Below are 12,211 nucleotides of genomic sequence, written 5' to 3' on the forward strand. Positions count from 1 at the left end.
GTGTTTCTTGGCCCAAGCAAGTCTCTTTTTATTATTGGTGTCCTTTAGTAGTGGTTTCTTTGCAGCAATTCGACCATGAAAGCCTGATTCACGCAGTCTCCTCTGAACAGTTGATTTTGAGATGTCGGTTAATTGAACTCTGTGAAGCATTTATTTGGGCTGCAATTTCTGAGGCTGGTAACTCTAATGAACTTATCCTTTGCGGCAGAGGTAACTCTGGGTCTTCCATTCCTGTGGCGGTCCTCATGAGAGCCAGTTTCATTTCAGCACTTGATGGTTTTTGCTACTGCACTTGAAAAAACTTTCAAAGTTCTTCAAATGTTCTGGATTGACTGACCTTCATATCTTAAATTAATGATGGACTGTCTTTTATTAAAGCTGTTCTTCTCAAAATATGAACTTGGTCTTTTACCAAATAGGGCTGTCTTCGGTATACCACCCCTACCTTGTCACAACACAACTGATTGGCTCAAACGCATTAAGGAAAATAATTCCACAAAGGAACTTTTAACAAGGCACACCTGTTAATTGAAATGCATTCCAGGTTACCTCATGAAGCTGGTTGAGAGAATGCCGAGTGTGCAAAGCTGTCATCAGGCAAAAGGGTGGCTACTTTGAAGAATTTCAAATATAAAATATATTTTGATTTGTTTAACACTGTTTTAGTTACTATATGATTCCATATGTGTTATTTCATAGTTTTGATGTCTTCACTATTGTTCTACAATGTAGAAAATAGTCAAAATAAAGAAACTCTGGAATGAGTAGGTGTGTCAACCTTTTACTTGTACTGTATGTGTGTGTGTGTGTATGTGTGTGTATATATATGGAAATGATGCAGACAATTACATAGATAGAAGCCACAATATACTGTACAGTATCTACAATATTAATGCCGATCTACCCTCTAAAAAATACAAATAAAAGAACAATCAAGACTAAGGTTACTGCTAGCGTGGATGTCATTATATATTTTTCATGTTATACCCTCACGGAAATAGCAGGTGCAAAGTTTCTAGCTGTGGGCATTCTGGTCCAGTTTCTGTCTTTGTACAGTCTGGTCCAGTTTCTGGCTGTGTACAGTCTAGTCCAGTTTCTGGCTGTGTACAGTCTGGTCCAGTTTCTGGCTGTGTACAGTCTGGTCCAGTTTCTGGCTGTGTACAGTCTGGTCCAGTTTCTGGCTGTGTACAGTCTGGTCCAGTTTCTGGCTGTGTACAGTCTGGTCCAGTTTCTGGCTGTGTACAGTCTGGTCCAGTTTCTAGCAATGGGCAGTCTGGTCCAGTTTCTAGCAATGGGCAGTCTGGTCCAGTTTCTAGCAGTGGGCAGTCTGGTCCAGTTTCTGGCACTGGGCAATCTGATCCAGTTTCTGGCAGTGGGCAATCTGGTCCAGTTTCTGGCAGTGGGCAATCTGGTCCAGTTTCTGGCTGTGGACACAGATACATGGGAACACATCTCCAGTGCTGCTGTGCTATTCTTTGTAGTCTCATTGAAATCAACTATCTCCATATTGGTCTACACATTTCTTTACATGTCATTCTCCCATACTCCCATACTTATGGCATCAGGGGTGATGTGATAACCCAAGACCCTCTCACACATAAATTAAATGAATGGGAAAGAAAGACAAAACCACTGATTGAGTACAGGCAGTAATGAGAAGCAACTAATTCCCTGAAATCCTGCGGTTCCCTTTAGATAAGCGGAGGAGTCTGACGGGAGAAAAAGCCAACCCAGTCCAATTAAGTTTGCCTAATTACTGAAAGGCCAATAACTGACTGTTTCATTCATTTTCCAACTAAGACCAGGCAAAGAGAAGTGTTAGAAAAAGACTTGAGCCACCGCTTCAGACAAGTAAACTCTCAATGACACAGGTTTCTGCCTGTTCATGTTGAATGACGTTCCATTCTGTTAGATTCTCAGCTGGGTACACTGGCCGTCTGTCCATTTTAGATGATGTAACAGTCTCTCCCTCTCGCAGATGGGTACACCACTGATGACATCGAGTTCTACTGGAAAGGTGATAATTCAGTGACTGGGGTGGAGAACATCGAACTGCCCCAATTCTCTATAATAGACTACCACATCCAATCCACAAAAGCAGTGTTTGCTACAGGTAACAATCTGATTACTAACCCTTACAAGAGTGTATTATTAATTAAAGTTTCTGATGTTCCACTTAAGAGTGTCTAACGTTAGAGAGTGTGGCAGATTGTAACTGCCACATAAGCACCGGGTAGAAGTTCTCTCAGGCACAGAAAATAGGATAATCTTACCCCTAAATGCTAAACTGACCTTAGTTCAGCGTCTAGTGGGAAACTTCATCCTACTCCGACGTGAAAACTGTGTTTGGTCTCCCAGGCTCCTACCCGAGGCTCTCTCTGAGTTTTAAGCTGAAGAGGAACATTGGCTACTTCATCCTACAGACCTACATGCCCTCAACCCTGATCACCATCCTATCCTGGGTCTCCTTCTGGATCAACTATGACGCGTCTGCGGCCAGAGTCGCTTTAGGTCGGTGTCTTTGGGTTATTCTATGGGTTGTCCTTGTGGAGGGGTTCAATAAAGAGTCACGTCTGAATGTCTTTAGTAGCTTTGGGTTACCAGATGTAGGCATGTGTTGTACTGCCTTCCAGGCAGGCAGAATGTGCCTCTTCACACAGCCGAGCAAATACTTCTAGTTATAGTGAGTCCCTCGACGGACAGTCCCCACGGCAGTGTGTACTTGCACACAGCCTCTTAGGTGTATATTTACACACTTCCCTTCTTGGCAGAGTGTACCCTTACACAAAGCCCCCTAGGTAGAGTATACTTACACACACACAGTTCCCCTTAGGCAGAGTGTACACCAAGGTTATTTTAGTAAACTGAAACTAAAAATAACTAAATCATTTTGGCTACCTAGCTAATACGTATTCACAATGATTCCTAAATCATTGCTAAGAATAGTGAAAATGACTGCAGTTTCTACTGGTCATTGTTTTCAGGATGGTTGTATTGGTGCTATCTAGGTACCAAGATAAAGCTAGCTAGCTACCTCAGAAGTTGCGGTCGAACAAATAATGCTTTATTACCAACGCGGTTTTGTAAACACAATGTTCGTGGCCAGTGTTTGCAGACATTTTTGTACAGCTTTTACAGTGCTACTGATAGTAGTGGTGGTGCTTGGCTTGCACGCGCAAATTCAGAACACATAACATTCTATAATAGAACTGTGTTATTTGACATGTCAAATTAAAAGCTTATTTAACACGTGAAGTGTGTGTTATCGTCAAATAGTGTTATTTGACGTATCTTTTTTTGACATGCAAAGACCCAAACGGCATTCCATAGTATGTTGTGAAGCTAATAGCAGTGATGCTATTACTGTAACTCCGGTAGGGTAACATCTGAACAATAGCGCACTTGGTAACGTTAGTTTGTACCGGTGCTCGACTAGTAAAGAAAGCCGTCATCACCCACGACAGAGAACGGTTGATTGTTAAGGGCAATGAATTCCATTATCTTGACGTTAACCCCTTTGAGTTGTCTAGCTGAAATTTTCTTACTCTTTCAAATGACTGCTCGACTTGTTGACTACTCGATCCACACAGCAGACATTGTGGGCTAGGTTCGGAATGCTGTGTTGCACGTGTAGTGCAACATTTTAAGTGGCGTCATTATGTCATGTTTATGTCAGTTTTTGACATTGGCGTTAAACTAGACATCGGGCCGATACCGATGTTGGCATTTTTAGCTAATATCGTCCGATTCCGATACGTTCAGCGATTTATATTGTGCGTCCTTAATTAATACCATTTTAAATGTAGATGTTTTTTGCATTGGATATGTTTACCATATCATATGGAGACAAACATTTTACCTTATCATAAGTAGACATAATTGCAAATGATTAAATCCTTCCAATGGAAATAAAACATTTTAAAAATGGTTACGAATTGAACTTTAATTAAATGAGTTGACTCTTCACATGGGATGATTTCACTGAACAACAAAAGAAAGTGAATATTGAATGATCCACAATGATCCATCGCATCTCCCAAAAACATTTTTAACATACATCTGTAAAATGATAGTCTAGACACTAAAGCTTTGGTCGTCCCTCTCTCAGGCTTCCATGTATTCTCCCTGGACCTCCTCAATGTCCACTCTGAGGCCTCATCTTCACTGTCACTTTCCAACCTTGTTGAGGATGGCTCGTTGTCGGGCTCAAAAGGCCTCGAATTTGCCCGGATGGCCACCAATTTTTCAACCCTTGTATTGGTCAGCCTGTTGCGTGCTTTGGTGTGTGTGTGTGTTCCCAAACAAGGACCAGTTGCGCTCTGAGGCAGCTGATGTTGGTCGGATTTGGAGGACGATGTAGACAACAGGGGAAAGAGCCTCAGATCCATAAAGTCCCTTCCACCAGGTGGCTGATGAGATATGTTGGCACGACTGCCATATTGCATCTCCATCCCAAAGCCCTTGCTTGGAAGTGTACATCGCCAGACTGCCAAGAACCTTGCCCACATTCAGGCCAAGGTGGCGAGACACGGTAGTGATGACACCATAGGCCTTGTTGATCTCTGCACCAGACAGGATGCTCTTGCCAGCACACTTGGGGTCCAACATGTACGCTGCGGCGTATATGGGCTTCAGGCAGAAGTCTTCATGCTTTTTGATGCATTTCAGGACTGCAGTTTCCTCTGCTTGGAGCAACAATGAAATGGGCAGGGAAGTAAGAGAATAAATCCGTACATCTGCAAGCAGAGACTGAACATCAGACAGGATGGCATTGTCTCCCTCAATCAGTGCAATAGCTACTGCTACAGGTTTCAGGAGTTTCAGGCTGCTTACTACTCTCTCTCAAAATGCATCATCCAGGAGGATCCTCTTGATGGGTTTGTCCATATCGGCAGACTGTGATATGGCCATTTCTTGGCGATACTCCTTCCCCTCCAGGAGACTGTCAAACAAGATGACAATACCACCCCAACGGGTGTTGCTGGGCAGCTTCAATGTGGTGCTCTTATTCTTCTCACTTTGCTTGGTGAGGTAGATTGCTGCTATAACTTGATGACCCTTCACATACCTAACCATTTCCTTGGCTCTCTTGTAGAGTGTATCCATTGTTTTCAGTGCCATGATGTTCTTGGAGAGCAGATTCAATACATGAGCAGCACAGCCAATGGGTGTGATGCCTGTGAGCATCAGCGGTGAACCAGTTGCATACACAGCTCGAGCAAGACATTCATCAGCATTTCTCTGACTACGTTCCTCCATTAAGTAAAAAAAACGTCTGATTCCAGGAGGACCATGAGCTGTTGTTATCGATAAGGTGTCTGATTCATCATTTTTCATCAAGTTGAGGGACTTTTGTCAGAGGTTGCTTGTTGTGAGCGCTGAGGGAACTTTATGCACTTGGCCAGATGATTCTGTATCTCTGTGGGATTCTTCACATATGATTTGGCACAGTATTTGCAAATGTACACAGCTTTTCCTTCTACATTAGCTGCAGTGAAATGTTTCCACACAACAGATAGTGCTTGTGGCATTTTCCTGTAAAGATTTGAATTTTTTTTGAAAAAATAAAATATACAATTCAATGTACAGATAGTTAGTTAGATTAAACAACTCCTTTGTAAGATAAATGTTTTAAAATGGAACATGTATGGAATTAACACCTCAATTAGCAGGCTCAAGCAAGCTAAAACCCACATGGTAGCAAAAACTAACTAGCGGAAATTGTAGCGGCAGGGTAGCCTAGTAGTTAGAGCTGACAAGGTACAAATCTGTCGTTCTGCCCCTGAACAGGCAGTTAACCCACTGTTCCTAGGCCGTCATTGAAAATAAGAATTAGTTCTTAACTGACTTGCCTAGTTAAATAAAGGTCAAATAAAATAAATAAATAAAACATGATTTAAACACACTTTGCTGTAGGCTACTATTTACTAGTTAATAAAAATGTATGTCATATAGAAAATATTCACCCCACCCAGTATTGTAATCAAAACTTACCAGAAAGCATGTAGTCCTTGGCTCAGACAGTGTAGTAGTGTGGGCTTAATAGCATCTCATTGGTGTGCAAGATCTTGAGAATCAGCTGTGATAGAAGAATGCACTGGGCATGCAGAGGGTTGCAATTCCATTGAATTGGGGATAGTTTAAACAAAATAACACAAGACCTAGAATTGCCTTGTGTATCCCACAAAAAAAAGTTCACTGTTATAAGCTAACCTTTTTGATGAATTTAAGCAAAATCCCAGGACGTTTTCCCGACCCTTTGCAACCCTACTTGTAGCGTAATTTTTTGTATTTTTTTTACATTTTAATTTAAGCACTTTGCGATTATTCAGTATAATGAAAAGCGCGTTTACAAATGTAATAAAGTATTATTATTATTTGTATCACCTTGTGCATTACTGCCCCACAGTGACATGAAGTGACCTCTCAAAAATCACAAAAACTATACAACACATACATGGCTCATAGTCTCCCAAGCATAGGTTTTTTTTGTCTCTAAAACTGAAATGAAATCATATAAAACTAAATAGAAATGTTTTTATTAAACTTGTCAATCAGATCTGAAAACTAACTGAAACTAAACTGAAATATTAAAACGAACAGAATAAAAACGAATCTAAAAACACAAAACTATAATAACCTTGGTGTACACTTACACACAGCACCCTAGGCGGTATGCATCCATGCACACGGACACAGTCTTAAGATAGACTGACACACACAGCCCCAAAGGCACAGTTAAGGGCTACCTATTCATCCTCCAAAGCACAGTGATTCTTTAGGTGCTTACTACCTCATCCAATATGGGGTTCCTTGCAGCCACGACATGGAGGTCAGAGATGAATCCTGAAATGCTCATTGTCATCAAGGTCGAGTGTACACACAAACACACACCCCTCAGCAGTGTGTCCTTGTGTCCTCACATGCATGGTTGCCCTACCCCTGAGGCAGTTTGTACCCTTACAAAACACACAGTGGACTAGCTACTGACTCATTGGTGAGCATCAGTGATATAACCTGAGTTTAAGGTGAGAGCTGAAATGTACCAAAGCAAAGAATCAGAGAACGTTATCTGTGGAACAACTAAAGAATCAGTAAATAACATTTTGAGGCATTATAAGGAGGCGTTACCGTAGCTAGCGAAGAAACGGTTGCTAACTAACTGTAAAAGTGTAAATATTTCACACCACAGTTATTAAGCTAGCTAGAGCTACTGATGCTCCTATATTTTTGATTTTCTGGTGCACTTCACAAAATAGATGGCATCATGAGGTAGAAAAATTATGTGGATATATTGAAGCAACATCTCAAAACATCAGTCAGGAAGTTGAAGCTTGGTCGCAAATGGGTCTTCCAAATGGACAATGACACCAAGCATACTTCCAAAGTTGTGGCAAAATGGCTTAAGGACAACAAAGTCAAGGTATTGGAGTGGCCATCACAAAGCCCTGACCTCAATCCCATTGAAAATTTGTGGGCATAACTGAAAAAGCATGTGTGAGCAAGGAGGCCTACAAACCTGACTCAGTTACACCAGCTCTTGACCCAAGTTATATAATTGAAAGGAAATGCTACCAAATACTAATTGAGTGTATGTAAACTTCTGACCCACTGGGAATGTGATGAAAGAAATAAAAGCTTAAATAAATCATTCTCTACTATTATTCTGACATTTCACCTTCTTAAAATAAAGTGGTGATCCTAACTGACCTACGACAGGGAATTTGTACTAGGATTAAATGTCAGGAGTTGTGAAAAACTGAGTTTAAATGTATTTGACTAAGGTATACAGTGCCTTGCGAAAGTATTCGGCCCCCTTGAACTTTGCGACCTTTTGCCACATTTCAGGCTTCAAACATAAAGATATAAAACTGTATTTTTTTGTGAAGAATCAACAACAAGTGGGACACAATCATGAAGTGGAACGACATTTATTGGATATTTCAAACTTTTTTTAACAAATCGAAAACTGAAAAATTGGGCGTGCAAAATTATTCAGCCCCCTTAAGTTAATACTTTGTAGCGCCACCTTTTGCTGCGATTACAGCTGTAAGTCGCTTGGGGTATGTCTTGATTACACACAGGTGGATTGTATGTATCATCATTAGTCATTTAGTTCAACATTGGATCATTCAGAGATCCTCACTGAACTTCTGGAGAGAGTTTGCTGCACTGAAAGTAAAGAGGCTGAATAATTTTGCACGCCCAATTTTTCAGTTTTTGATTTGTTAAAAAAGTTTGAAATATCCAATAAATGTCGTTCCACTTGATGATTGTGTCCCACTTGTTGTTGATTCTTCACAAAAAAATAGTTTTATATCTTTATGTTTGAAGCCTGAAATGTGGCAAAAGGTCGCAAAGTTCAAGGGGGCCGAATACTTTCGCAAGGCACTGTATGTACCTTCCGACTTCAACTGTGCGTGTGTGTGAGATATATATATATATATATATATGTGTATATATATATATATATATATATATATATATGTGTATATATATGTATATATGTATGTATATATATATATATATATATGTATATATGTATATATATATATATATATATATATATGTATATATGTATATGTATATATATGTGTATATATATGTATGTATGTGTGCACCCTTTCAAATTAGTGGATATGGCTATTTCAGCTACACCCGTTGCTGACAGGTGTATAAAATCGGTTAACACAGTAATCTCCATATACAAACATTGGCAGTAGAATGGCTTTAATGAAGAGCTCAGTGACTTTTCAATGTGGCACTGTCTTAGGAAGCCACCTTTCCAACAAGACAGTTTGTCAACTTTCTGCCCTGCTAGAGCTGCCCCGTTCAAATGTAAGTGCAGTTATTTTGAAGTGGAAACGTCTAGGTGCAACAACGGCTCAGCCGCGAAGTGGTAGGCCACACAAGCTCACAGAACGGGACCACCGAGTCCTGAAGCACGCAACGCTTGAAAATTGTCTGTCCTCGGTTACAACACTCACTACCGAGTTCCTGGAACCAATGTTAGCACAAGAACTGTTCGTCAGGAGCTCCATGAAATGGGTTTCCATGGCCAAGCACACAAGCCTAAGATCACAATGCCAAGAGTCGGCTGGAGTGGTGTAAAGCTCCCCGCCATTGGACTCTGGAGCAGTGGAAACACATTCTCTGGAGTAATGAATCACACTTCACCATCTGGCATTCTGACAGACTAATCTGGGTTTGACGGATGCCAGAAGAACGCTACCAAATTAGACTGTAAAGTTTGGTGGTGGAGGAATAATGGTCTGGGGCTGTTTTTCATGATTTGGGCTTAGGCCCCTTAGTTCCGGTGAAGGGAAATCTTAACGGATAACGCTACCTGCCCAAATGCATAGGGGCAACTGTAAAGTTTGGTGGATGAGGAATAATGGTCTGGGGTTGTTTTTCATGTGAAGGGAAATCTTAACGCTACAGCATACAAGGACATTCTAGACGATTCTGTGCTTCCAACTTTGTGGTAACAGTTTGGGGAAGGCCCTTTCCTGTTTCAGTATGACAATGCCCCAGTGCACAAAGCGAGGTCCATACAGAAATGGTTTGTCGAGATCGATGTGGAAGAACTTGACTGGCCTGCACAGAGCCCGGAACACAACTCCATCGAACACTTTTGTGGTGAATTGGAATGCCGACTGCAAGCCAGGCCTAATCACCCAACATCAGTGCCCGACCTCACTAATGCTCTTGTGGCTGAATGGAAGCAAGTCCCCGCAGCGATGTTTCAACATCTAGTGGAATGCCTTCCCATAAGAGTGGAGGCTGTTATAGCAGCAAAGGGGGACCAACTCCATATTAATGCCGATGATTTTTGAATGAGATGTTGGACGAGCAGATGTCCACATACTTTTGGTCATGTAGTGTACCTGCAAAAATTTGGCATTTTGTCCTTTAAGTATAATGTGGAACTGATTGTGCATGGCTGATTTATAAAATGAGTTTGTTTCTTACTTTACATGTTACTCTTACATGAGTCTCACGCCTAAGTGAGTAATATACATAATTGTATACAGTTCATACATGTAGCCTACATGGGTGTAGATAGTTTTGTAAACCAAAGTCTAACAAATCTATTAGTCTTATATACTGATGTCGTTATTTTGATCTAACAGTTTTGTGTAGACCAAACATTGTATGTATAGACTAAAACGATGCCTAAACGAACAGTGATCTTCCATCTTGTGATCCCAGTTCACATATCTAATGCAGTAACGCAGGGCACATTTTTACATCCATCTGTTTGTATGAAGTGAGCAGTTGTGAGATGAGGTGAAGTGAATGAGCAGTGAGTGATTGGAATGCCTGTGTGCTGAGCCATGTTGAGTTGGGTCAGCTTGTTCTTGTTAACTCCCAAGAGTCAGTGTCACAGTGAATGTAGCATTGTGGCTGAGTGACAACTTCACACCAAGGCACTATCTAGTTGTGCATTGCTCTTCTGAGAACTGTCTCACTTGAATACAATATAACACTGTTCTGGATCCATGCTTGTCCAGTGTTTTCGCCTGGAGCTCAGAGGTGTCATGCATGTGACGGACACTGATGGCAACTGTCATTTGGCATTTTCACAGGTAAATGTAAATAAGGTATGTATCAGGTCAACGTAGGTAACATATTGGTATGCACTACCTTCAGACCGAAGAAATTGTTTTTTCCCCCCTTGTTCCCACACCTTGGTTTAATACAGAGACAATAATATGAGTGGTATATTAGCATTCTGACCTTGTTCCCCATACAGAAGTCCATGCATTTAGAATGCAGCTTGGGACTGGATTGAATTATCGAGATCATCAAGTCATGTAGAGGTCTTTTCCACATCCTTGTTTCTATGATACCCAGAAGTCTCCCATTTCTTAGGGCACGTGTCTTGAAAGACAAAAGCCTGTGCATCGTGTATAGGAGCTTAAGATCCCTCATCTAAACCTTAAACTAACCATGACTCTGAGCCATTCCTTCCTTTCCCTTCCTCCCCCAGGCATAACCACTGTGCTGACCATGACCACCATCAACACCCACTTGAGAGAGACTTTGCCCAAAATCCCCTACGTCAAGGCTATAGACATCTACCTGATGGGCTGCTTCGTGTTCGTCTTCCTCGCTCTGCTGGAGTATGCCTTTGTCAACTACATCTTCTTCGGACGGGGGCCTCACTTGCAGAAAAAGGTGGCAGAGAAAGCAGCTCAAACCAATAATGAAAATAAGAGCCGATTGGAGAGTAACAAAGTGCAGGTAGGAGTGGGGGGTCTCGCGTTTCGATATTCAAAGTCTCTGGCATATGAAAATCAACAAAAAAGACGAGTTGGCATAAATGTTTTCCAAACTTCAAATGATCAAAGCTCATGGTCTGTTGTGTTCTGTAATATATTGTGACCTCACTTCCTTGTCCCTATCTCCCTCACCAGGTGGACGCCCACGGCAATATCCTCCTGACCAATCTGGAGATCCGTAACGAGATGGGCGGGATGGGGGGCATGGCCGGGATGACCGGGGCTGAAATGATAGGGGCTCTCAACGACCCGCGGGCCACCATGTTCTCCTACGACAGCGCCAGCATACAGTACCGTAAGCCCATGGCCAGCCGAGACCTGTACGGTCGACCAGCCCTCGACCGGCCAGTCGGCCACAAGAAGAGTCGTTTGAGGAGGAGGGCGTCGCAGCTCAAAGTCAAGATCCCTGACCTGACGGACGTCAACGCCATAGACAAGTGGTCCCGTGTCATCTTCCCTATCGCCTTCACCTTCTTCAACTTGGTCTACTGGCTGTACTACGTCCACTAGGGTGCGTGGCTATTCCCGCTAGAGGTTTGTTTAGCTAGCTAGGTTCTTGTACAGCAAGGGTAAAAGAGAGGGGAGTTAAATTCTGCCCAGTTTGTATGACTTCTGTTTGAGGAATGCGAGGCGAAGCGGATGTCTTTTCAATGTAAATACAATTTATTATATGATATAAATAAATAAATAAATATATATATATATATATATATATATATATATATATATATATATATATATATAAAAATAGAAGTATAATTTAATAAATTCTCTCACCTTTTTGCTGTATTTATCCGTACAAAATAGAAATAGTGAAAATTAGTACAGAATTAAGAGGAGGTGAAAGTGTTCACCTGCATTTGTAAGTCTGAACTTTGTGCCAAAAATGGACTTTGGTGACTTCATTGTTACTCTTAGGCTGCAAC

General features: G+C 41.4%; 1 protein-coding gene across 3 annotated transcripts in view; it reads left to right on the plus strand.

Annotated features, from left to right (window-relative positions):
• The window catches only part of LOC139383822 (gamma-aminobutyric acid receptor subunit beta-1-like), a 49,616-nt gene extending 37,696 nt beyond the window's left edge, over window positions 1-11,920 (plus strand). Inside the window, exons 6-9 of one of the 3 annotated variants that reach the window (XM_071128393.1) lie at window positions 1,979-2,113; window positions 2,359-2,511; window positions 10,994-11,247; window positions 11,421-11,920. In XM_071128393.1, the coding sequence (XP_070984494.1) occupies window positions 1,979-2,113; window positions 2,359-2,511; window positions 10,994-11,247; window positions 11,421-11,795 (917 nt within the window). In that variant the 3' untranslated portion in view covers window positions 11,796-11,920. The remainder of the gene's footprint in view (window positions 1-1,978; window positions 2,114-2,358; window positions 2,512-10,993; window positions 11,248-11,420) is intronic. The other 2 variants (XM_071128394.1, XM_071128395.1) reach the window with 2 other exon arrangements.
• Window positions 11,921-12,211: the final 291 nt, after the last annotated feature.

The sequence above is a fragment of the Oncorhynchus clarkii genome, chromosome 25 (assembly GCF_045791955.1).
Source record: "Oncorhynchus clarkii lewisi isolate Uvic-CL-2024 chromosome 25, UVic_Ocla_1.0, whole genome shotgun sequence".
Taxonomy (NCBI): domain Eukaryota; kingdom Metazoa; phylum Chordata; class Actinopteri; order Salmoniformes; family Salmonidae; genus Oncorhynchus; species Oncorhynchus clarkii.